We start from the raw sequence: 24,018 nt of genomic DNA, 5'->3' as shown, positions 1-24,018 counted from the left end.
AGGATAAATCCTTGTTCTTTTATTTTCCAGTGTTCAGAATAATAAATCTCTGCCCTAATAATTTGTTAAACAGCTTTGGGTATTATAAAACTCTATAATCTAAGTTCTGTCATTTACTAGGTGACTGAGCTTGGGCAAGTCACGTAGATGTTAGGAGCATCAGCTGACTTACCTAGAAAATGGAAATCACACTTGTTCCTGCTCTACAGGGTTATTACAGGTCTACATGAGATAGAGTGAGTATCATAGAATTAAATGAGATTTCAATGAAATAATACAGAAATAAATGAGGGTAACACTGCTGCTGAGAATGGTAATAAGGAAAATGAGAGGAGATAGAGGGGAAGGGGGAGGCTATGGGAGAGAGAAAATGAAGAGGGAAGTGAGATGATGGAGGAGACGACGCAGGAGGTCTGTCTCTCCCAACCCAGTTGAGCTGCTTCTCCCGGGGTTTGGCTCAAGACCCCCTCAGTACTCTGCTTTTGTGGTCCCAACTGCCTCAATGCTCCCATCACCTCTTGTTTCCTCAGGGATCCTGTACGTCAATAAGAGCCTGGACTTTGAGACAAGCCCCAAGTACTTCCTATCCATCGAGTGCAGCCGGAAGGGCTCCTCCTCCCTTAGTGACATGACCACAATCGTGGTCAATATCACTGATGTCAACGAACACCGGCCCAGATTCTCCCAGGATCTGTACAGCACGAGGGTCTTAGAGAATGCCATCGTGGGTGATGTTGTGCTCACAGTAAGGATCTGCAATTTTGCCCTTTTGAGGGGCATGGACTCTGGGGTGGGTTCTTATCTCTCCCTCCCCCAGTCATCTATGAACATGGATTATTTTATCAATTAATACACTACAGACTTGACTCTGACTTGTAGCCGCTCAACCAAACTCTCTCATGATAAAATTTCTCAGAGCCATGTTTGATAAGATCTAGATCAGGTACTGAAAGAATGGGGCATAGGAGAGGCCCCAGGGGATGGCCAGAGGGACACTGAGTGTCAGCGTGGGAGGGGAGGAAGAGAGGGGACACCAAACAACACCTCTTTGCATTTAAACATGTAATTGCTCCCCACTTCATGGAGTGAAACCAAACTCTGTATGTCCACATTCGAGGTTCTCGTCTCCTTCCACCCCCTGATATGTACCCTATGCTCCAACCACACAGGAAGAGGTACCATTCCCCAAACATCCTCTGTACTTTCATACCTCTGGGCTCATATTGTTTCTTCTGCCTGGAATGCTGGCTCCACTCCCAGAAGCCTTTAGGGCTTCATGAATCCTCTTCTAATCCCCCCAGGTGAAATTTATCACCATAAAGTTGATCATACTTTGCCCCAAATTAGACTTGTCCATAAAATTAGACATTAAGCTTCCTGAGGGCTTATTCATTTTGGCACATTCCTCAACTCCTAGCACAGGACCCTAGCACCCTGTCAGTTATGAGTGAATGAGTGAATGAATGAATGAATGGATAGATAAACGAATGAACCATGCACGCTGACATCCATACTAGGATGTATGAGGAGATTCCCTTGGCAAGGACGACTATGGTCCAGGAATTGCCAGCCCAAGGGCAGTCTATGGGGCAGGGACATATCTGTGCCCCCTACACTCCCAGGGGCCAAGATTCCTTTCTGTTCCTTCTTGCCTCCCCAATCACAACTGTCACCCGCCTCTATTGCAGGTGTCAGCGACTGACGAAGATGGACCCCTAAATAGTGCCATCACCTACAGCCTCATAGGAGGGAACGAGCTTGGGCACTTTGCTATCCACCCGAAGAAAGGGGAGCTACAGGTGGCCAAGGCCCTGGATTGGGAACAGGTAAATCATGTGGGAGGGGCCCAATCTGAGCTCAGCAGAGCAGAATACAGCCCTGCTGCAGGTCCAGAGGGTGAGCTGTGTTCAACACCCCATCCTGACACTTCTCCAGACCTGCCCTCAGGGTCTCCCACTCCTTTTCTCTGTGGGTCCCCCTGACCTCAGCAGGAGAGGGGCTGAGTAAACTTTAACCTTCCTGAAAGAGCTCAGGCCAGCTTCTCACCATTAACCAGGGATCATTAGATCATTACAAGTTATCACTTATTGAGCACCTGCTCTGTGCCAGGAACTTTGCTAAGTGATGTACATACATTACGCCATTTGGTCCTTACGCCATTTGGTCCTTAAAGTAATCCTAGGAGGTAGGTCCTAATACCGTCCTCACATAAGCTTAGTCACTTTCTTAAGGTTTCACATCTAGTAAATGGTTAAACTGGAAGTCAAACCTACTTCTGCCTGACTCTAGAACCTGAGCCCTAAAAGGCTATGGGAGAGTAATGAGGGCAGGCATAGGGGAGTGTCTCCATCTTATTTTTCTAAAAACATTAGTCATGAATCAGGGGACGGAACTGAGTGGTCTTGTTGCTAACTCTCCCCTGGGCATCTTACTGTAGATTTCTAGCTACTCCCTGAGGCTCCGAGCCACAGACAGTGGGAAGCCCCCACTGCATGAGGACACAGACATCGCTATCCAAGTGGCGGATGTCAATGACAACCCACCAAGATTCTTCCAGCTCAACTACAGCACTTCCGTCCAGGTATGCTCAAGCTTCCCAAAGCATCCTGAATCCATCTTCCCTTCATATCCCTCCTAGTGGAGGGCACTCACCACTGATACCAGTCCACCCAAACAGTGACTGTGACCTTGCATTGATAACCCTAATGGCAACACGGTCTGCTGAAGGGGATTATGGATTACACAATTAAAAATTATCAGGCACTGTGCTAGGCACGTCCACATCCATGATCTCATGGGGGACTCACACAGCCATATGGAAGTAGACAGTACCCATTTTATAGATTTTTTTAAATGGAGGTATAGAAATGTGCCACAGTCAAAATGTGGCAAATTTGGGATTTGAACCCAGAAGATCTTCCAGATCCCAAGCTATTTCCACCATACTAATGGTTTGTGAATGGGATTTGGAGAGAGTCTTAAGATTCCGTGGGGGAACTGTGACCACAAGGGGTGAGGGAGGTGAGGAAGTAGGTAAGAGGACAGAGTTCTGTGTCGCACTATGCATCAACCAGCGTCACCCCACTTTCACCTGTTTTGTATCATGAGTATGAGTTAGGATGCTTTGGCTGCAAATAACAGATCACCTGACTAAAAGCTTATTAAATACTAAGGCCTTATTATTTCACATAGCAAAAGGTCTGCTCGTGGGAAATTCTATTCCAGAATTGGTTATTTCAGCAGGAAACTGATATCACAACTTTGGGTTACCTTCTTCAAAATTCCTGTACCTTCTCCCTCATGGTAACAAAATGGCTGCTGCAGCTCCAGCATCACATCCTTGCTAAACCATCTTCAAAGGCAAACAGATGGGGACTTCTTTTGCAGAATCTGTTTTTATCAAAGAAGAAGACTTTTCAGAACCCCCAGCTGGTAGACTCCTCCAATGATCAGAAATGGATTACATGATCGCCCTTAAATCCAAAAACTGGCACAGGGACTCAGATTATTGTAACTGACTTAAACCAATCATAGTCCATCTCCTCTTAGGAGGGGTATATCTTTTTTTTTTTTTTTTAAATTTATTTTTATTTATTTATTTTTGGCTGCACTGGGTCTTCGTTGCTGTATGCAGGCTTTCTCTAGTTATGACGAGCGGGGGCTGCTCAGCAGTTGTGGCACAGGGGCTTAGCCGCTATGCAGCATATGGGATCCTCCCGGGCCAGGGCTCGAACCCGTGTCCCCTGCATTGGCAGGCAAATTTGTAACCACTGTGCCACCAGGGAAGTCCCAGGAGGGGTATATCTTTGCTGAGGATATTGCCACCCATCGCCTGAACAAAAGTCGGGTTTTGTAAGAAAGGAAGGAAAGAATGCCTGTTGGATAGGCAATTACCAGTTTCTGCTCATAAGATACTGTTTGTAGATAAGGTTTTGATGCTAAAAAAGAGAGTTAACAACCACTGTGTTACAGCATACTGAATTCCCGTGTTATAGAACAATGACTGGAACAATAGCCAGGGGATCCATTTTTTTCTGTTAATTCCTAATCATCTTTGAATTTTCTCATTGGTCCTCTAATCAGAAAACCATTTATAGGTTTTCAATGGACCCTATGAATCACAAAATTCCCACATGGACCCCAGGCACTAATTTATATACATGAGTCATCAGCTATGTGACTTCGGCAAGTCACCTCTATAGGATAAAGGGACTCTAAAGACCCTTCCAGCCCCAATGGGCTTTGTTTCTAAAAACCAGCACTGCCCTCAGGAAGTTCAAAAGTCAACAGCTAATTCACAGATGGGCAGAATGAATGAATGACATCTTAAGATGCAGACATGACCTGGGAGCAGTCAGAGTGCTGAGGACTCATCCCAGAGAAGGGGACCCGGAAAGATGTGAAAGAAAGGACTGGGACTCATTTTGCTCTTTGATTTCCTGTCTCTCTTGGTCTCAGGAAAACTCCCCCATCGGCAGCAAAGTCCTGCAACTGATCCTGAGTGACCCAGACTCCCCAGAGAATGGTCCCCCCTACTCATTCCAAATCACCAAGGGGAACGATGGCTCTGCCTTCCGAGTGACCCCGGACGGATGGCTGGTGACCACTGCAGGCCTGAGCAAGAGAGTCCAGGAATGGTATCAGCTTCAGATCGAGGTGAGAGCTGTGCTGGGCCACTGGTGGTGACCATGGGGACAGAAAATGTGCTGACAAAAGTACCACCAGTGCTTCTCTTATTAGAAAAAACAATATACAGAACTCCTCCTTTGTGCCAGGCATCACGGGCATCACTGCATTAAATCCCCACAACATGCTTTACAGTGAGTACGGTTATTACCCCCAGTTTCCAAAGGTGGTAACTGAGGTACCCAGAGGTTAAGTTACTGGCTGAAAGTAATGCTACTAATAAGTGGTAGAGCTGGGCTGCTTCAAACCCAAGCATTCTGACTCCAAGCTCTCAATTCCTCCCCTGCTCCCAGACAGAACAAAAACTCCCGCACCCTGGCTCTAACTCCTTGGGTTTGGCCAGGACAGCTCTCTGAACCTCAAGTCTTTTTAAAGACCTACCTCAGAGAATTGGTGCTGTTATCGAACCAGGTTCAGTTTGTCCAACCACGCAGCAAACTGAAACGCTGAGATGCCGAAGTCTGCAGTAAAGAGAGGGTTTATTAGCAAGGCAGCCAAGCAAGGAGATAGGAGAACAAGTCTCAGAACCGCCTCCCAAAAGGCAAGGGGCTTGGGGCATTTATGGAATAAAAAATAAAGGAGCAGGGCAGTCTGACGCCTGGGGAGCGTGGGGAAAGTTGACAGGAAAAAGGTGCAGTAATCATAGTTCTGCCGCAGGTGTAACTAAGCTACAGGTCTCTGCACGTTCAAAAATGGAGGCAGTTAGCACTATCTGAGGGTTTTCTGCCCTCTGACGTCAAGGTCACCAAGCAGACCCTTGGGCATGCCCAGTTAAAGGGTCGGCAGTCCTACCCAGTCTTAACCAGCTCAACTCCAACTAGTCACGGTTGACTCCAAGTCCTGGAAAATAACTCTGGAAAACATCATATTGTTTAGGATATGTGCAGATGCAAGTCTTTAAATGACCTTGTTTAGTGAAGGCAGGTGAAATGAATTTGACTAATCCATGGATCCCCTAATCCATGATTACCCACAGTTTCAGTGCAGGGGTCAAATGAGGGAACATATACATACACGGAGAGGATTATAGTGATATTATATGGGTTGTATGAGAACTGCCCAAGGAAAAGTGGCCAAGATGGTGATCAAACATTTCTCCCTCATTTCATTCCCCCAAATCCCTTTCCTAAATCTCAAATCTAGTGGATCCTACTATTCTGTGAACTTCTCTGGGCTCACAATGATGTAGTCATCCATTCAGCCAGCCAACCAGACAGCCAGCCATTCATCATTCAACAAACATTTATGAGTACCTATCATATACTTAACATTTATGAGTACTTATGATATGGCATGCTACCTGCTAGTAATATAGCAGGGGAAAGAAGGGGATGATCCCCATCCCCATGGGCTTTTGATTCTAATTATGGAGATAAGCAATAAACAGATGAAGAAAGTGACAGGAGGCTCATAAGGCACAAGAGAGACACTTTCAGAGGGTGGCTGTCCTTGTGAGGAGGGAGCATTTGTGCTGAGATCTGAGGAGCTGCCCATGTGGAAAGTGGGCAGGAGAGCATCACAGGCAGGAAGAGCAAGATGAGACCAAGTGCCAGGGTGGGAAAGAGCTTGAAGTGACCTGAGGTGTTGCCACGTGGTCAGCGGGTGGTGACCATCGGTGGGAATGAAGTTGAAGAGATGGGTTGGGTGGATCATTCGGGTCTCATAGCTTGGATGACCGTGTTATGTGAGGCCCAAACTGTGATGTTCTTGAGAGTGACAGAGGCATTAAAAATAGTTAATTGGTGATAAGTGATCCACAAAGGTGAAAATCAAGACTGTCCTGGGCTAACCAGGAAGTAGAGTCATCCTAATGATAAGCCTTGATAATACTTTTAGATTCTAATCAAAGTGCAATTAGAAGTGATTGAAGGGTTTCAAAGAGAGAAGTGACCCTTCTTCTGTCTCAGGAGGCTTGTTTTTGAAGCTCTAGAGAAAGTCAGTTGAAGGGGGCAGGAGTGGTTGAGGGAGACCAATGAGAACTCATCTAAGCTGGAGGTAGTGGTGATGAGACCTTGAGGTGATGGTGAAGATGAACAAATGGACATATCTGCGACAGGTTTTGCTTGGAAATAAATGGGAGTCGGTGGTGGATTGGATACGAAGAGAGAGAGAAAAGAGAAGAATCATGACCACTCCCAGGTTCCTGGCTCCAGTAAAGTCTGGATGGTAGGGCCACTTATGAGACTGGAAAGACTTGGGGTGGGGGAGGGACAGGTTTATGGGGTAAAATGAGGGCTCTGCTTAGCATGTGTTACCTTTCAGGTGTCCATAAAATATCTAAGTAGAGGTGTCCAATAGGCAGCTGGGAATGGGAGTCTGCAGCTCAGAGGACAGGCATGGGCTAATGTAGAGGGTCCTCAAAGCCAAGGACATGGGTGTGAATATCTAGGGAGGCAACAGCTTCCTGACCTCGGTATACTGGCCCAGACAATCACTCAGTAACTATTGGCATCATCACTCTCTCTTGCATTTGTCCCGTATTTCTGCTTCCGTTCACTGGGAGGCACTATAGGCCAGCAAAGAAACAGGCTATGAACACAAGAAGTTCAGATTCTGCTCTGGCCTTACCTGCTGTATGACCTTGGGCACATCACTTGACCTCTCTGAGACTCAGTTATATCTTTTGTAAAATAGGACACTTCAGGGTACTTATCTCATAAGAAAGATAAACTATGGTCATGCATTTAAAGCATTCAAAAGTGACTGGCACACAGTTTGTACTCAGTTAATATTAGTTATATATTATTCTTAGCAGCAATATTAATGAGTACTGTTGCTATTTATATCTCATCAGTGTTATGCACAATTCCCAGCAGTAGGTGTAATATTGCACCTTTCTCCTGCACTCAAAGCAGATCCACATGAACAAGATATTACTGTAGGGAAAACCGTGAAGACCCTGCTGACAGCTGAGAAAGTGGTAACATTACTGAGGAGAGGAAGGAAGCTTCCTCCTTGCTAAGTCCAGACAGAAAGTTGCAGAGATGTCTGGTGAAATGTGCAAGGGAAAGGCATTTCTAATTTAGAATCTTTCCTAGCTTAAGTGAGGTCACGTTGCTTCAAACCTGCAGTGGCTTTTCGGGCCTGCCTTAAATCCAACCTCGTGCTCCTCAGCCCATCAGCGACAGCCTGGGCTTCCCTCTCTGCTCACCTCTGGCCCTCAGCCCTGCCCGCTCCTCCAGCAGCAGTGGTCCCTTCCTGCTGTGTTGAGCATTCTTTCCCACCAGAGGGCCTGACGCTTGCTGTTCCCTGTCTGTCACCTCTTCTCCTCACCTCTCTTTTCTTCTGATCATAGCAGACGGCCTGGCCCATACAAGGCACTCAATAAATATTTGTTGGCTGAGCTGAAGAAGACACGCCCGCCCCAACCCCGACCCCAGTCACATAGTAAAGAGGTGTAGGAGAACCTCCTTAGGCTGACAGGGGCCATGAAGGGTGTACCCTAGAATCACTAGGAGACCTTTGATGACCCTCCTAAGGAAAGAGACAGAATGAGAGAAGCTCAAGAGGTAGGAGGCCGCGTGTGGCTGGAGAGGCTTAGGACGGGCGCAGAGAAGTGTCAGATGGAAGGTGGAGTGAAGTTTTAGCACCCACACCCGTGCTGTGGGATGTAACTCCCTCCACAGAGCCCTCAGCGCTTTTGGAGTTACGACTTTCCCTTTCAAATGCGACAACACGCTGAGCCTGCCCTGGAGCAGAGGGACGTGGCTCCCTGGGGAGGCCCCGACAGCCCCGGTCCTATGGTAATTCGGTGCCCGCTTCGCCCACAGGTGTCAGACAGCGGCACCCCGCCCCTCTCATCTTCCACGTCGGTCAGCGTCCACGTCAGGGAGCAGAGCCACTACCCACCCTCCGCCCTCCCACTGGAGATCTTCATCACCATCGGGGAGGAGGAGTTCCAGGGCGGCATGGTGGGCAAAATCCACGCCACAGACCGAGACCCACAGGACACGCTGACCTACAGCCTGGCAGGAGAGGAGAGCCTGGGCAGGCGCTTCACAGTGGGCACGTCTGATGGCAAGATCATCGCTGCCCAGGGGCTGCCTCGGGGCCGCTACACGTTCAACGTCATGGTCAGCGATGGGACCTTCTCCACCACTGCCGGGGTCCATGTCCACGTGTGGCATGTGGGGCGGGAGGCTCTGCAGCAGGCCGTGTTGATGGGCTTCCACCAGCTCACCCCGGAGGAGCTGGTGAGTGACCACTGGAGGAACCTGCAGAGGTTCCTCAGCAACAGGCTGGACATCAAACGAGCCAACATCCACCTGGCCAGCCTGCAGCCTGCAGAGGCCATGGCTGGGGTGGACGTGCTCCTGGTCTTTGAGGGGCATTCGGGGTCCTTCTCCAAGCTCCAGGAGCTGGCATCCAACATCACTCACTCAGCCAAGGAGATGGAACACTCGGTGGGAATTCAGATGAGGTCAGCCATGGCTGTGGTGCCCTGCCAGGGGCCAGCCTGCCAGGGACAAATCTGCCAAGAGACCGTGCACCTGGACCCCAGGGTTGGGCCCACGTACAGCACAGCCAGGCTCAGCATCCTGACCCCGCGGCACCACCTGGAGAGGAACTGCTCCTGTAACGGTGAGGAATGGGACTTCCCCAGGACACCCAGTGCTGATGGCCCAGCCAGACCGACTCCAGGGATGGAGATCCCAGCAGGGGGCTCTCTGGGGTAGTCAGAGGGACATTTTAACAAGGTTAAAGACCAGGGACCACCACAAGACAGGTATGGCCTCACAAAAAAAATCTAGTCATGGAATAGCACCCTAGTTCTGGTCACTTTTTGGAACTTTGAAAATAATGGTAAGAATTCAAGAGGCAGTTCAGCATCACAGCTGAAAGCATAGACTCTGGCATCAAGTTGCTTGGGTTCAAATCCCAGCTACTCCACTAGCTAGCCAGGTGACCTTAAGAAAATTATTTAACCTCTCTTTGCCTTTGCACTGTTGTAGGGATTAAATGAGAATTAAATATCAAGTGCTTGCTTAGAAAAGTGCCTGACCTACAGAAGGTGGTCAATTAACCCAAGTTACTAGCACTACTACTATTATTACTATAGCCTGATAGTTTTAACCTCAACGTTTAGACTAAGCAGCTCAGGTTCAAACCCCAGCTCTGTCATTTACGAGCTGTGTAACTTTGGGTGGCTTACTAAAACCCTCTGAGCTTTTTCCTCATCTTTGAAATAACGAAGATAGTATCATCTGCCTCCTTGAGTTGGTTTGGGGAGTAAATTACTTAGTGGATATGAAAGCATTTTAACCCCTAAGCTGTCTCATACTAAGCACCCCATCAGTGGTGGCTACCATTCACTTGGTGGTAATTGTTGCTATAAGGACTCTGCTATGTGCCGGTCTCTGTGTGTATGTTACCTAAACTCATCACCACCACCTTAGGAAGCAGGATCATTAGCTCCATCTACAGCTGAAATAGGTATGAGGATTGTATTGGTTTGCTTGAAACTACAGCCTCCAGTGAAAGGCTGGTTATTCAAATACCTGTGTCCCACTCTAAAGCCTGAGCTCTTCGCCAAACCCTTTAGGAACTTGGTGTTCTGACAGGACTTACCCCAGCGCCCCTGGCATTAGGACCAATGCCCTGGATCAGCTCAGGTGCATTTGCAAAAGGGGAATGACATCAGCCCCGCCCCCTTGCCCCCTGCCTGGCCTGGCCTAGGGGTCCACCCAGCTTGCATTAGGGAAATTCTAGGAAGATTTGTGGACTTTCTCCAGGGCCCTCTGGATTTACACTAGGTGAGCTACTCTAGGGGTATGGGGTGGGCTGGGGCGGCAGGTGTTCCCTTCTTGTGTCTCTTACCCTGGAGTCGGCTGCAGGGAAAGCTGTGATGGCTGAAGGTTCTCTCCTGACCCCCTGGCATCAGATAGCAGAGGTTCTAAAATTCAAGGTTATGCAAAATCACCTGGGGAGCATGTTTATAAAGTGACCTGCTCCTGGCTGTCACCTGCGGAGTTTTTTATTTAGAAGGTCTTGGGTGACGCCTGGAATTGGCCTTTTTAGCCAGCACCTCAAGCATTTCTGAAGCAGGTGGGCCAAGGGCTGCACTTTGAGAAATACTAGGTAGGCTGGCTCACCTAACACCAGAACCACTTGGAAAGAAGTTTGGTTTCTGTTTGTTTGTTTGAACATTTTAGTGAAACAGGACATACAGAAAGATCCATGTATCATAAGTGTACAGCTCAACAAGTGTTCACAAATCAAATACACCAGTGTAACAAGCCTAGATCAAGGTAATCACCTAGATCAAGGACCAGAACACGATCAGCATCTCAGAAACCTCCCTTGGGCTCTCTTCCAGTTGCTACACCCACCATGGGGAGATTTTTAAAATACAGATACCCAAGTGCCACCAGAACTACAGAATCTTACTCACTAAGGGTAGAGCCTAGCATTCTGTATTCTAAAAGATTCTTCAGCTAATGCTGATACTCAGCCAGGTTTGGGGATTCTTGATCTAGATCATCTGCAATATCCCATCCAACAACGACCTACCCGAATGGAATTGCCAGCATCAGAGCGTTTTAGACGAACGGTATGACAGCATCTTAGCATCTTGTAATCCCAAGGGCCTCACTTTCTGGTTCTTTCTCCTCCTTTTGGCCTGTGTTCCCTCTCTTCAACGATCCTCTTCCCTAGGAATCTGGAGCCTGTACTGCTCATCCCTTCTCCTGACAACTGATAAGCTTATTCACACAGAGGTTTTAGGGATTTAATAACTGAACTCACTTCTGAGGAGGGTGGATTTAAAAAAAAAAAAATCTGGGGTGGGCATGGCTTAATATAACACAGCATGTCCCGAAGGAGTTTCCACAGAATGCTATTTCCAAGGGCTATGGGTACGAAGTCCACACTAGAGGGTCCCATGTTCAAATAAGCTTGAAAAACTCAAGTTTAGGTGAAGTCTCAGACTCCTCACTGTGCAATTCTGCATTAGCAATTGCTACGGAGGATGGAGCATACGGAAGTTTTGGCCACACAATTTATCACTACCTTCTTCCTTTGCCACAGAAGTCTCTCGACTTCTCAGCAGCATTTCGTGTGGGAAGCACTTACCCAAATGATTACACTCCTGATGATGAAGAAGATGTCTTGAGGCAAAAGCCCTCGTGGTGTCCCTGAAGTCACACACATATGCAAAATCCTCTCCAACTCAACCTCCTTCTTCCCCAAGTGATGTCAGAAATCACATGGAAAATATGGAGGATAGAAGTTTTGACTTGTGCACACTTGACTGATGACCTTTCTGGCTTGATTCTTGCTTTCTTAATGGTTTGAGTTCACAGTTTCTGATCCAGGCCAGGACCCAAGGCGAGGGTCCCTGGGGCCAGAGGAAGGTGTGCAGGGTGATGGCCCCTGTCTAACTGTGTGACCCTGGACAAGTAACCCCACAGCCTCGGTAAATTTCATCTGTAAAATGGAAGCAAATGCTTGCCACCCAAGGGTTGAATGAGACAAAGTCAGTTCCAGGGCTCCGTGGGGACCACTTTGTGTGGAGGTGACAGTGCCTCTGGTTGCTTTCACAGGTACTGCCGCGAGGTTCAGCGGTCAGAGCTTCGGGCGGTACAGTCTCCCAGAGGCTCAGAATGGGCACATCCGTTTCCGCCTGAAAACACTCCAGTCACAGGCCATCCTCCTGTTCAGCAATAACACAGTGTGTCTCTCCCTGAAGGTAAGGCACTGCCAGCCTGAGAGATTTCCTGTGGGCGTGCCAGGCTGGGGAGGTGGGGCGGCATGGGGGGTGGCCAAGAAGGGTCACTTCTGCAAAGAAACCCCTGCACGGTTTTCAGGGATACTGGGTGTGACTCTTAGGTAGAACACGAGACTTGCCAGCCATGAGAGCCAAAGCCACCCCACCTGGCAATACATGTCCAAGGACAACAGAGGTCAGGCGTTCTGTGGGATGACAGAGAGCCTCTGAAGATAGAAAGAGAGATGGGTAAGGCCACCTAGACCTGGTTGATGATTTTATCACTTTTTGCTGAGTAATAGACCAGTGTTTTCCAAGATGGGTGGAAGGCTGGGGTACATTAAGGTACGTGGAATCCACGTGGAGGAAAATGAATTTCCTTTCAAGGGTCTTTTAGTCCTTCTGATTCTGTCTTGTAGAAAGTCTCAGAGTACCTGCCTGATTTTAACATCTCTATCACAGGTGTCCATCTCCCATTTTGACAAAGAGAAAGCAGACTCTGACAGCTAGTTAGAATTTAATCCATTCAACAAACATTTGTGGAGCATCTACTGTGCAACAGGCACTCTTCCAGGTGCTTGGGTCTCATCAGTGAAAAAGACAAAAACCCCTCCTAGAGCTTTCATCCTATGGTGGGAGACTGACAATAAACCAGAAAATTATAGAGTTTGTCCAAATGTGAGAAGTGCTTTGGGTTAAAAGAGAAAAAAAAAGGTTAAGGGGGATCAGGAATGTGGGAAGTTGCAATTTTACTATTATTATTCTTTAAACAAAAGAGAGAATTCTATTGGCTCATGTAATGGAAGAGTCCAAGGGTTGACCTCAGGCTTGGGTAGATCCAGGTGTTCAAAGTATATCAACAGGATCCTTTTCCTTCCTGCTGTCAGATCTGCTTTTGTTCAGAAGACCACATATATCCCCCCAAGTAATGGCAAAGGTGGCCCCAGCAGCCCAGGCTTTCATTCTGCCACCAAGCCAGCCCAGCAGAAAGGGAGCATCTCTTTCCAACAGCGGTAAAATTCTCACCTCAGACCTTGATTGGCAGGTCTGAGTCATGTGACTATCCCCAAGGCTGCCAGGGAGAGGGGCCAGCCTTTCCAGAACAACATAGACTCAGTTGAGAAGGAGGCAGAGTGTCCCAAAAGGAAAAGAAGAATGAGGGGGCACAGTAAACACTATTGTCCACCCCTACCCTTGTGTACCTGTCCACCTGCAACGCGGAACCCTGCAGCAGCAACTTCACGGAGATCAGCTGCTCAGAGAGCAGGGCGGTGTGCAGGAGACGCAGGCTGCAGAATGTTTCTCTTCTACAGTCACAGTCCTTTTGTGCTTTTAAAGCTCTCAAATAAATCATAAGCCTGGAGGTCATGATTTTCATGGATAGTCTTCTTTATATTTTTCCTTTCCTGCTATATTATTCTAAATTCTGAAAATAGCTTTATGGGTTTTTTTTTTAATAAAAATGACAGATACTTATTGTAATAAATTTAAATGCTATAGGGAAATATACTGAAGAGAGCCAGTTGTTCATGGCAGGCTCCTGTGACCAGCACATGTGCATGGCTGAGCTCCCATTTTCGAATCCCTGCTCAGGCACTCGGTCCTTTGGGCCAGAGCCTCCATCTCACTACATCTCGATTTACTCATCTATGAAAATGAGACTCATCCTTCTAGCGTGGTCATAAGAAAGTACTGAGCCCTTGTTGTGCCAGACACCTTATTGCCTGTGTTGTAGAATTTAGTCCTCGAAAGAGCCTTGTAAGTGGTGACTGTCATCATCCTCGTCCTATAGATGAAGAAACTGAGGCTTGGGGGGATTCAGTAATTTGCTTATGACCGCACAGGCAGTAAATGGTGGGGCCTGGGCTAGGCCAACCTGCTCCAGCACCCGAGCTCTTACCCATTGCTCTGTACTCCGTGCGAATTACATAATGATTCAAGGAAAGCTTTTGGCACAGTGCCTAAAACAAAGCAAGCACTCAAGTAATTGTGTTCATTTTTTAAATAGTAATGATACTGATGACATAGTGCAGTTTTATACAAAAGGATGACACATTTGGTACAGTCTGTCTTTTTTTTTTTGTAACATCTTTATTGGAGTTAAACTGTTTTACAATGGTGTGTTAGTTTCTGCTGTATGACAAAGTGAATAAGCTATACGTATACATACATCCCCATATCTCCTCCCTCTTCCGTCTGCCTCCCACCCTCCCTATCCCACCTCTCTAGGTGGACACAAAGCACAGAGCTGATCTCCCTGTGCTATGCAGCTGCTTCCTACTAGCTATCTATTTTACATTTGGTAGTGTATATATGTCCATGCCACTCTCTCACTTCATCCCAGCTTACCCTTCCCCCTCCCTTTGTCTTCAAGTCCATTCTCCACATCTGCATCTTTATTCCTGTCCTGCCCTTAGGTTCTCCAGAACCATTTATTTTTCTTTAGATTCCATATATATGTATTAGCATACGGTCTTTGTTTTTCTCTTTCTGACTTTCTTCACTCTGTATGACAGTCTCTAGGTCCATCCACCTCACTACAAATAACTCAATTTAGTTTCTTTTTATGGCTAATATTCCATTGTATATTTGTGCCACATCTTCTTTATCCATTCATCTGTCGATGGACACTTGGGTTGCTTCCATGTCCTGGCTATTGTAAACACAGCTGCAATGAACATTGCGGTACATGACTCTTTTTGAATTATGGTTTTCTCAGGGTATATGCCCAGTAGTGGGATTGCTGGATCGTATGGTAGTTCTATTTTTAGTTTTTTAAGGAACCTCCATACTGTTCTCCATAGTGGCTGTATCAATTTACATTCCCACCAACAGTGCAAGAGAGTTCCCTTTTCTCCACACCCTCTCCAGCAGTTATTGTTTGTAGATTTTTTGATGATAGCCAATCTGACTGGTGTGAGGTGATACCTCATTGTAGTTTTGATTTGCATTTCTCTAATGATTAGTGATGTTGAGCATCCTTTCATGTGTTTGTTGGCAATCTGTAAATCTTCTTTGCAGAAATGTCTATTTAGGTCTTCTGCCCATTTTTGGATTGGGTTTTTTGTTGTTTGATATTGAGCTGCATGAGCTGCCTGTATAGTAGTTTTCTGGTAGCATCTTTAGGATTCTCTATGTATAGTATCATGTCATCTGCAAACAGTGACAGTTTTACTTCTCCTCTGCCAGTTTGGATTCCTTTTATTTCTTTTTCATCTCTGATTGCTGTGGCTAAAACTTCCAAAACTATGTTGAATAATTGTGGGGAGAGTGGGCAACCTTGTCTTTTTCCTGATCTTAGTGGAAATGGTTTCAGTTTTTCACCACTGAGAACGACATTGGCTGTGGGTTTGTCATATATGGCCTTTATTATGTTGAGGTAAGTTCCCTCTATGCCTACTTTCTGGAGGGTTTTTATCATAAATTGGTGTTGAATATTGTCAAAAGCTTTTTCTGCATCTATTGAGATGATCATATGATTTTTATCCTTCAATTTGTTAATATGGTGTATCACATTGATTGATTTGTGTATATTGAAAAATCCTTGCATTCCTGGGATAAACCCCACTTAACCGTGGTGTATGGTCCTCTTAATGTGCTGTTGGATTCTGTTTACTAGTTGTTGAGGATTTTTGCATATGTTCATCAGTGATATTGGCCTGTAGTTTTATTTTTTTGTGACGTCTTTGTCTGGTTTTGGTATCAGGGTGATGGTAGTCTCATAGAATGAGTTTGGAAGTGTTCCTTCCTCTGCTATATTTTGGAAGATTTGAGAAGGATAGGTGTTAGCTCTTCTCTAAATGTCTGATAGAATTAGCCTGTGAAGCCATCTAGTCCTGGGCTTTTGTTTGCTGGAAGATTTTTAATCACAGTTTCAATTTCAGTGCTTGTGATTGGTCTGTTCATATTTTCTATTTCTTCCTGCTTCAGTCTTGGAAGGTTGTGCTTTTCTAAGAATTTGTCTATTTCTTCCAGGCTGTCCATTTTACTGGCATATAGTTGCCTGTAGTAATCTCTCATGATCTTTTGTATTTCTGCAGTGTCAGTTTTTACTTCTCTTTTTTCACTTCTAATTCTGTTGATTTGAGTCTTCTCCCTTTTTTTCTTGATGAGTCTGGCTAATGGTTTATCAATTTTGTTTATCTTCTCAAAGAACCAGCTTTTACTTTTATTGATCTTTGCTATCATTTCCTTCATTTCTTTTTCATTTATTTCTGATCTGATCTTTATGATTTCTTTCCTTCTGCTAACTTTGGGGGTTTTTTTGCTCTTCTTTCTCTAATTTCTTTAGGTGTAAGGTTAGGTTGTTTATTTGAGATGTTTCTTGTTTCTTGAGGTAGGATTTTATTGCTATATATTTCCCTCTTAGAACTGCTTTTGCTGCATCGCACAGGTTTTGGGTCACTGTGTTTTCATTGTCATTTGTTTCTAGGTATTTTTTGATTTCCTCTTTGATTTCATCGGTGATCTCTTGCTTATTTAATAGTGTATTGTTTAGCCTCCATGTGTTTATATTTTTTGCAGATTTTTTCCTGTAATTGATATCTAGTCTCATAGCGTTGTGGTCAGAAAAAATACTTGATACGATTTCAATTTTCTTAAATTTACCAAGGCTTGATTTGTGACCCAAGATATGATCTATCCTGGAGAATGTTCCATAAGCACTTGAGAAGAAAGTGTATTCTGTTGTTTTTGGATGGAATGTCCTATAAATATCAATTAAGTCCTTCTTGTTTAATGTATCATTTAAAGCTTGTATTTCCTTATTTATTTTCATTTTGGATAATCTGTCCATTGGTGAAAGTGGGGTGTTAAAGTCCCCTACTATGATTGTGTTACTGTTGATTACCCCTTTTATGGCTGTTAGCATTTGCCTTATGTATTGAGGTGCTCCTATGTAGGGTACATAAATATTTACAATTGTTATATCTTTCTTGGATTGATCCCTTGATCATGATGTAGTGTCCTTCTTTGTCTCTTATAATAGTCTTTATTTTAAAGCCTATTTTGTCTGATATGAGAATTGCTACTCCAGCTTTCTTTTGATTTCCATTTGCATGGTGTATCTTTTTCCATCCCCTCACTTTCAGTCTGTATGTGTCCCTAGGTCTGAAGTGGGTCTCTTGTAGACAGCATATATATGGATCTTGGTTTTGTATGCATTCAGGTAGTCTATGTCTTTTGGTTGGAGCATTTAATCCATTCACATTTAAGGTAGTTATCAATATGTATGTTCCTATTCCCATTTTCTTAATTGTTTTGGGTTTATTATTGTAGATCTTTTCCTTCTCTTGGGTTTCCTTCCTAAAGAAGTTCCTTTAGCATTTGTTGTAAAGCTGGTTTGGTGGTGCTGAATTCTCTTAACTTTTGCTTGTCTGTAAAGGTTTTAATTTCTCAAATCTGAATGAGATCCTTGCTGGGTAGAGTAATCTTGGTTGTAGGTTTTCCCTTTCATCACTTTAAATATGTCCTGCCACTCCCTTCTGGCTTGCAGAGTTTCTGATGAAAGATCAGCTGTTAACCTTCTGGGGATCCCCTTGTATGTTATTTGTTGTTTTTCCCTTGCTGCTTTTAATATCTTTTCTTTGTATTTAATTTTGGATAGTTTGATTAATATGTGTCTTGGTGTGTTTCTCCTTGGATTTATCCTGTACGAGACTCTCTGCACTTCCTCGACTTGATTGACTATCTCCTTTCCCATATGAGGGAAGTTTTCAACTATAATCTCTTCAAATATTTTCTCAGTCCCTTTTTTTTTTCTTCTTCTTCTGGGACCCCTATAATTCTAATGTTGGTGCATTTAATGTTGTCCCAGAGGTCTCTGAGACTGTCCTCAATTCTTTTCATTCTTTTTTCTTTATTCTGCTCTGTGGTAGTTATTTCCCCTATTTTATCTTCCAGGTCACTTATCCGTTCTTCTGCCTCAGTTATTCTGCTATTGATTCCTTCTAGAGAACTTTTAATTTCATGTATTGTCTTGTTCATCATTGTTTTTTCTCTTTAGCTCTTCTAGGTCCTTGTTAAACGTGTCTTGTATTTTCTCCATTCTATTTTCAAGATTTTGGATCATCTTTACTATCATTACTCTAATTTCTTTTTCTGGTAGACTGTGTATTTCCTCTTCATTTGTTTGGTCCAGTGGGTTTTTACCTTGCTCCTTCATCTGCTGTGTATTTCTCTGTCTTCTCATTTTGCTTAAATACTGTGTTTGGTGTCTCCTTTTCTCAGGCTGCAGGTTCATAGTTCCCATTGTTTTTGGTATCTTCTCCCTGTGGTTAAGGTTGGTTCAGTGGGTTGTGTAGGCTTCCTGGTGGAGGGGACTGGCACCTGTGTTCTGGTGGATGAGACTGGATCTTGTCCTTCTGGTGGGTAGGACCATGTCCAGTGGTGTTTTTTTGGGTGTCTGTGACCTTATTATGATTTTTAGGCTGCCTCTCTGCTAATGGGTGGGGTTGTGTTCCTGTCTTGCTAGTTGTTTGACATAGGGCGTCCAGCACTGTAGATTGCTTGTCGTTGAGTGCAGCTGGGTCTTAGTGTTGAGATGGAGATGTATGGGAGAGCTTTTGCCGTTTGATATTATGTGGGGCTGGGAGGTCTCTGGTGGACCAATGTCCTGAACTCAGCTCTCCCATCTCAGAGGCTCAGGCCTGACACCCGGCCAGAGCACCAAGACTCTGTCAGCCATATGGCTCAGAAGAAAAGGGAGGAAAAAGAAAGAATCCAAAAAAAGAAAGAAGCCCAAAGAGCTTTTGTTAATGTGAGTTATATCTAGTGATGTTTACCCTGTTAGAAATTAAAACCATGAAACATTTAAAATAGCTGTTATTAATCCATTTAGAAATGAGTAATAAGCCCAATTCATGTTCACATAAATAACATAATTTTTGAAAAGCAGTATTTTAAAAATTACTGATAATGGCATTGTTTTACATCTTTGCAAATCTCTTTCATGTCTGGCTTAATAAAATATAGCTGGATTCTCCTAAATGCTTCTATATTCAAAAGAAAGAAAGAAAAAGTAATAAAATAAAGTTATTAAAATTAAAAAAAATATTAAAAATAAAAAACTTTAAAAGTAAAGAAAGAAAGAGAGCAACCAACCAAAAAACAAATCCACCAATGATAACAAGCCCTAAAAGCTATACTATAAAAAACAAAACAAACAAAAAAAACCAGACAGACAGAACCCTAGGACAAAGGCAAAAGCAAAGCTTTTGGGAAGTCTGAGGTCTTCGGCCAGTGTTCAGTAGGTGTTCTGTAGGAGTTGCTCCACATGTAGATGTAGTTTTAATGTATTTGTGGGGAGGAAGGTGGTCTCCACATCTTACTCTTCCACCATCTTGAAGGTGCCTGGTACATTCTGTACATTCTGCTTTTCTCCCTCAATGAAGATGAGCCTCTAACTGCTATGTTGTCTATCAAGCCAGAGTGGAGGAGATGATGCTTGCATTCTGCCCTTTTGTGGGAAGTAGCAATTTTAAATAAGGTGGTTAGGGAAGGCTTCATTGAGGTGATAATTGAACAATAATTTGAAGGGGGTGAGGTAGTTAGCCATATAGACTTCTGGGGAAACAGCATTCTAGGTAGAGGGTATAGTCATTGGCAGGAGATTGCTTGGCATGTTTAAGGAACAGCTCAGATGTCAATATGGCTTGAGTGAAGTGAGCAAGGGGACAGTAGTAGCAGGAGTTGAGGTCAGAGATGTAATAGGATGGGGTCATATCTATAAAGGTCTCATAGGCTATTTAAGGACTTTGAGTTTTATTCTGAGCAAAGTGGGGGGCATTAGAAGGTTTTGAGCAGAGAATTAACATGGTGTGACATATGCAAAAACGGTCCTTGTGGCTACTGTGTTGAGAATAGATTTTAGAGGAACAAAGATGGAAGTGGAAAGACCCAGCCAAAAGGCAGTAATTCTGGTGAGAGCTGATGGCAGTTTAGATCAGGGGAATGACAGTGGAACTGGGAAAAAGAGTTCAGATTCTGAAGAGATTTTGAAGGTAAGGTCAACAGGACTTCCTGATGAACTGAATAAGGGCTGCGAGAGAAAGCAAGGAGTAAGATGTTGACCTGAGCAACCTGAAGGAATGGAGTTGCTGCCAACAGACGCGGGCAAGCATACAGGTGGAGTAGGTTGGGGAAGGAGGATGACCAGAAGTTCCGTTTTGGACATATGAGCTTGAGATGACTGTTAGACCTACTAGTGGAGCTGGACAAACAAAATCTAGTGAGAAAGGTCTGGGTGGAGATGAAGATCTGGGATTCTTCCACATATACATAGTATTCAAAGCCATGAGACTGGGGAGATCACCAAAGAGTGTAGAGTGAAAAGAGAGTAGACTAAGGATTTATCCCTGAGATACTCCAACACTGAGAGGTTGGGGAAGAGGAGGATCCAATAAAGGAGAATGAAAAGATACAACCAATGATGTTGGAGAAAAACCAAGAGAGTATTGTATCTGGGAAGCCAAATGAGGGATGTGTATCAAGAAGGAAGCAGTGATCAGCTGCATAATATGCTGCTGAGAGGTCAAGTAAGATGGGAAGTGATATCAATCATTGAATTTGGCAACACAAAGGATGCTGAGTGCCCTGACACCAGTGGTTTCAGTGTCATGGTGGGTGGGGGTAGAATTTTGCTGCAAAGGGAAAGCAAAGAAAGAAAGTACTATCTGGCAGGAAAAGTGCGTTCAAGAAAACTTTGTTTTTTAAAGATTAGAACAATAACAGCACGTTTGTATGATGACTGGGATGATCCAGTAGAGAGTGAACAAAGATGTAGGAAGGAGAAAGGAAAGTCAGTGGCATCTTGTCCTTCAGGAGGTAAGGGGGGTGGGGTGGGATCTAGTGCATGAATGGAGAGATTGGCTTTGGACAACGTGGACAGATACGATGGTGAGAGTGCCTGGAAGTTTCCATCTGATTGCTGAGAGCGAGGATGGGGAGAGAGACATTAAGGGTCTGAGGAGAGAGAAGTTGTGAAAATAGTCATCTGAGAGAGTGAGGGAACTAAGCAAGATAGTACGATTGTTGGGTAGCATGAAGGGCTCATTTGAGACTCATGGTCATGAAATTAAAGGGAGACCAATAAGCAAAAGCTGTGTGTTTTTCTCCAGCCATGTTCAGCTCCATGATACTTATACATAGAGGGAGAGTTGGATTTCACCGGATTTGTGTATTAGCCAAGTGAGTTCTACCAAGTAAAAGAGGGACAGGAGTTTGGCTATGGAATTTAAGATTGGTAAGGAGAGGAATGAGGACATTACAGAGGGGAGAGACAGTGAAAAGATGGAGGGATCAACAGATCTGTGGTCCTAGGTAAGTGAAAGGAGTGATTTAATGACAATGTTTTGTATATGTTGTACTTATATTTGTCATTGTCTTTTCTTAATGGCAGGTTATATTGGTTTTCTATTTACTGTAATAATACTGTTTTCTTTTTAAGGAAATAAAGGTATAGGTAGAATTCAACCAGAGCAAAAATCAGGAAGATGGTGTACAAATGTCCAACTTCTGGAAAACACTGGGTTAGATCTTCACATTTCACCCAGAGAAAGCGCTACCTAACCCAGAGTGACAGGAAAACTATTTGGCCACAAGTAGTCCCACTTCTCAAGGGTGAAGGGAACTAAAATGTTCTAACCCAGTGATTCTCAGACTTTTTGATTTTGGGACTTTTTATACTCTTAAAAATAATCAAGGATCATAGGGAAGTTTTGTTTATGTGGGTAACAGCTATTGGCATTTTCATTATTAGAAATTAAAACTGAGAAGTTTTAAAATAACAAGAAACCTATTACATGTTAACATAAATACCATATTTTTAAGAATAATTGTTCCATTTTCCATAATTTAAAAAAGAGTGGTATTGTTTTACATTTTTGCAAATTTCTCTTACATCTGGCTTAATAGAAGCTAGCTGGCTCGTACCTACTTCTGCCTTTATCTGTTGTGATAGCGCATGTCTAGAGATCACCACTGTATATTTGTAACAGAATCAGAGTAGAAGAGGCAAATAATGTCTTGGATTACTATGAAAATAGTTTCACCTTGTAGATGCCCTGAAATCGTCTTAGAGACCCACTTCAAGAACTGTTGAACTGTTGAGTAAGGGAGTGGGGGTGAGAGGGAGGTTTTTGGTATCCCTGAAGGCTGAGGAGTATAGAATACTGGAGAGGGCTGTGAAGAAGAATCCAAAAGACAGGGTCTTGATCAGCAAGGCATCTCTGGGCCTCAGTTTCCTCATCTCTGAAATGGAGATATCATCCCCGCCCAGGCCATCCCATGGAGAGCGGCGAGGGCCAAATGAGACCACAGAAGAGCATTTTGAGGGTTTCTATACTCTACAAATACAATGTCTAAAACAGCCTTGAAAATCACCAAACACTACCCCTCCTATCTGTGAAAATAAACTAACATTCTTTGCACTGGCAGCTTCTGAGCAGGCATTTTTTAAGTACTTCTTGGCTTTGCTGATGGCCATTTGGATTTTCTTTACAGCTGGTCGATGGAGTGCTCCAGCTGGAATACCATTGCCCAGGTGGCTTCTACAGAAACCTTTCTTCCCAGTCTCGTGTGAATGACCAAGAGTGGCACTCTGTTCTGGTGGAGGAGACAGATACTTCCGTTCACCTGTCGGTTGACAGTGCAGCCAACGCCTCCCTTGCGCTCCCAGAGAACTGCTGGAGTCTGAGGCCTGAAAGGGACCTCTTTCTGGGTGGCCTCGTCCTCTTGCATTCTTTCCCAAATGTCTCCCAGGGCTTCGAAGGCTGCCTGGATGCTGTCATGATCAACGGAGAGGCGCTGGAGCTGCTGGCCCATGGCAAGAAGGTGGCGGGCATGCTGGAGAGGCGGGCCCTCACCCAGTGTTGCCTCCACAGTGACCAGTGCAGCCAGAACCCGTGTCTCAACGGTGGAAAGTGCTCACAGACCCACGGGGCAGGTAAGGCTAGGGCTGACCCTGAGGCTTATCCCAGGAGGCTCTGCAGAGGACCCTGCCAGGTTGAACTAGCAATCGTGTATCACCATAGAGTTTACCAAGCCGATTCCTCCACCACAGTCCTATGTGGGAGGGAGCGGGGGTGGGGGGCGGAGAAGAGAGCCATTAAAGCTCCATTTTACTGCTCAGGAAACCACTGGGCTACGTAAGGGATACCCAGAGAGGTAAAGGAACGCACCCAAGGTCACAGGGCTGCTAAGCGAGAGGCGTGCTCAGGGTGTAGGTCTCAGGGGAAATAGCCGCCTCTTCCCCTTACTGTCTGGTGAGTAACGAGTAGGGATCTGCTAGGTTTACACCAGGGGAGGCCAGTAGTCTTCTTTCACCCTCAACAAGAACTATCTTTCTTTCTCCTGTTTTTTTGGATGGGGGAAGGGTACGAATGGGGACCTCTGATGTAGAAGGCTGTAGTCATCACACATCTCAGTGTCATCATTGGTGCGTGCTAAGTTTCTCTCTCCCTCTCTTTTTTTTAAAATTTATTTTTGGCTGCGTTGGGTCTTCGTTGCTGTGTGCAGGCTTTCTCTAGTTGTGACAAGCGGGGGCTACTCCTCGTTGCAGTGCGCGGGCTTCTCATTGCGGTGGCTTCTCCTGTTGCGGAGCAGAGGGTCTAGGCGTGCAGGTCTCAGTA

The 24,018-nt window shown here is 44.8% G+C and overlaps 2 protein-coding genes across 3 annotated transcripts in view; one reads left to right on the top strand and one right to left on the bottom strand.

Moving 5' to 3' along the window:
* SLC36A1 (solute carrier family 36 member 1) overlaps positions 1-24,018 on the bottom strand; it is a 167,319-nt gene that overhangs the window by 71,430 nt on the left and 71,871 nt on the right. The window contains exons 11-12 of one of the 2 annotated variants that reach the window (XR_013827640.1): positions 5,068-5,147; positions 3,271-3,390 (exon numbers count right to left, since the gene is read on the bottom strand). Coding sequence is in view for 1 of the 2 variants with exons in the window: in XM_079917163.1 (XP_079773289.1) it covers positions 5,086-5,147 (62 nt within the window). In the remaining variant the exon portion in view is untranslated. Of the gene's footprint in view, positions 1-2,597; positions 3,391-5,067; positions 5,148-24,018 lie in introns of those variants that run through there. The other variant, XM_079917163.1, reaches the window with a different exon arrangement.
* The window catches only part of FAT2 (FAT atypical cadherin 2), a gene marked incomplete at its 3' end in the record, with an annotated part of 64,528 nt that overhangs the window by 36,019 nt on the left and 4,491 nt on the right, over positions 1-24,018 (top strand). Inside the window, exons 14-20 of the mRNA XM_079917161.1 lie at positions 437-745; positions 1,689-1,826; positions 2,438-2,581; positions 4,459-4,656; positions 8,457-9,267; positions 12,228-12,373; positions 22,892-23,333. Of these exons, the coding sequence (XP_079773287.1) occupies positions 437-745; positions 1,689-1,826; positions 2,438-2,581; positions 4,459-4,656; positions 8,457-9,267; positions 12,228-12,373; positions 22,892-23,333 (2,188 nt within the window). The remainder of the gene's footprint in view (positions 1-436; positions 746-1,688; positions 1,827-2,437; positions 2,582-4,458; positions 4,657-8,456; positions 9,268-12,227; positions 12,374-22,891; positions 23,334-24,018) is intronic.

The sequence above is a fragment of the Stenella coeruleoalba genome, assembly GCF_951394435.1.
Source record: "Stenella coeruleoalba genome assembly, chromosome: 3".
Classification (NCBI taxonomy): Eukaryota; Metazoa; Chordata; class Mammalia; order Artiodactyla; family Delphinidae; genus Stenella; species Stenella coeruleoalba.
Note: the sequence above shows the minus strand (reverse complement) of the source record. Positions and strands in the feature narration are given on the sequence as shown.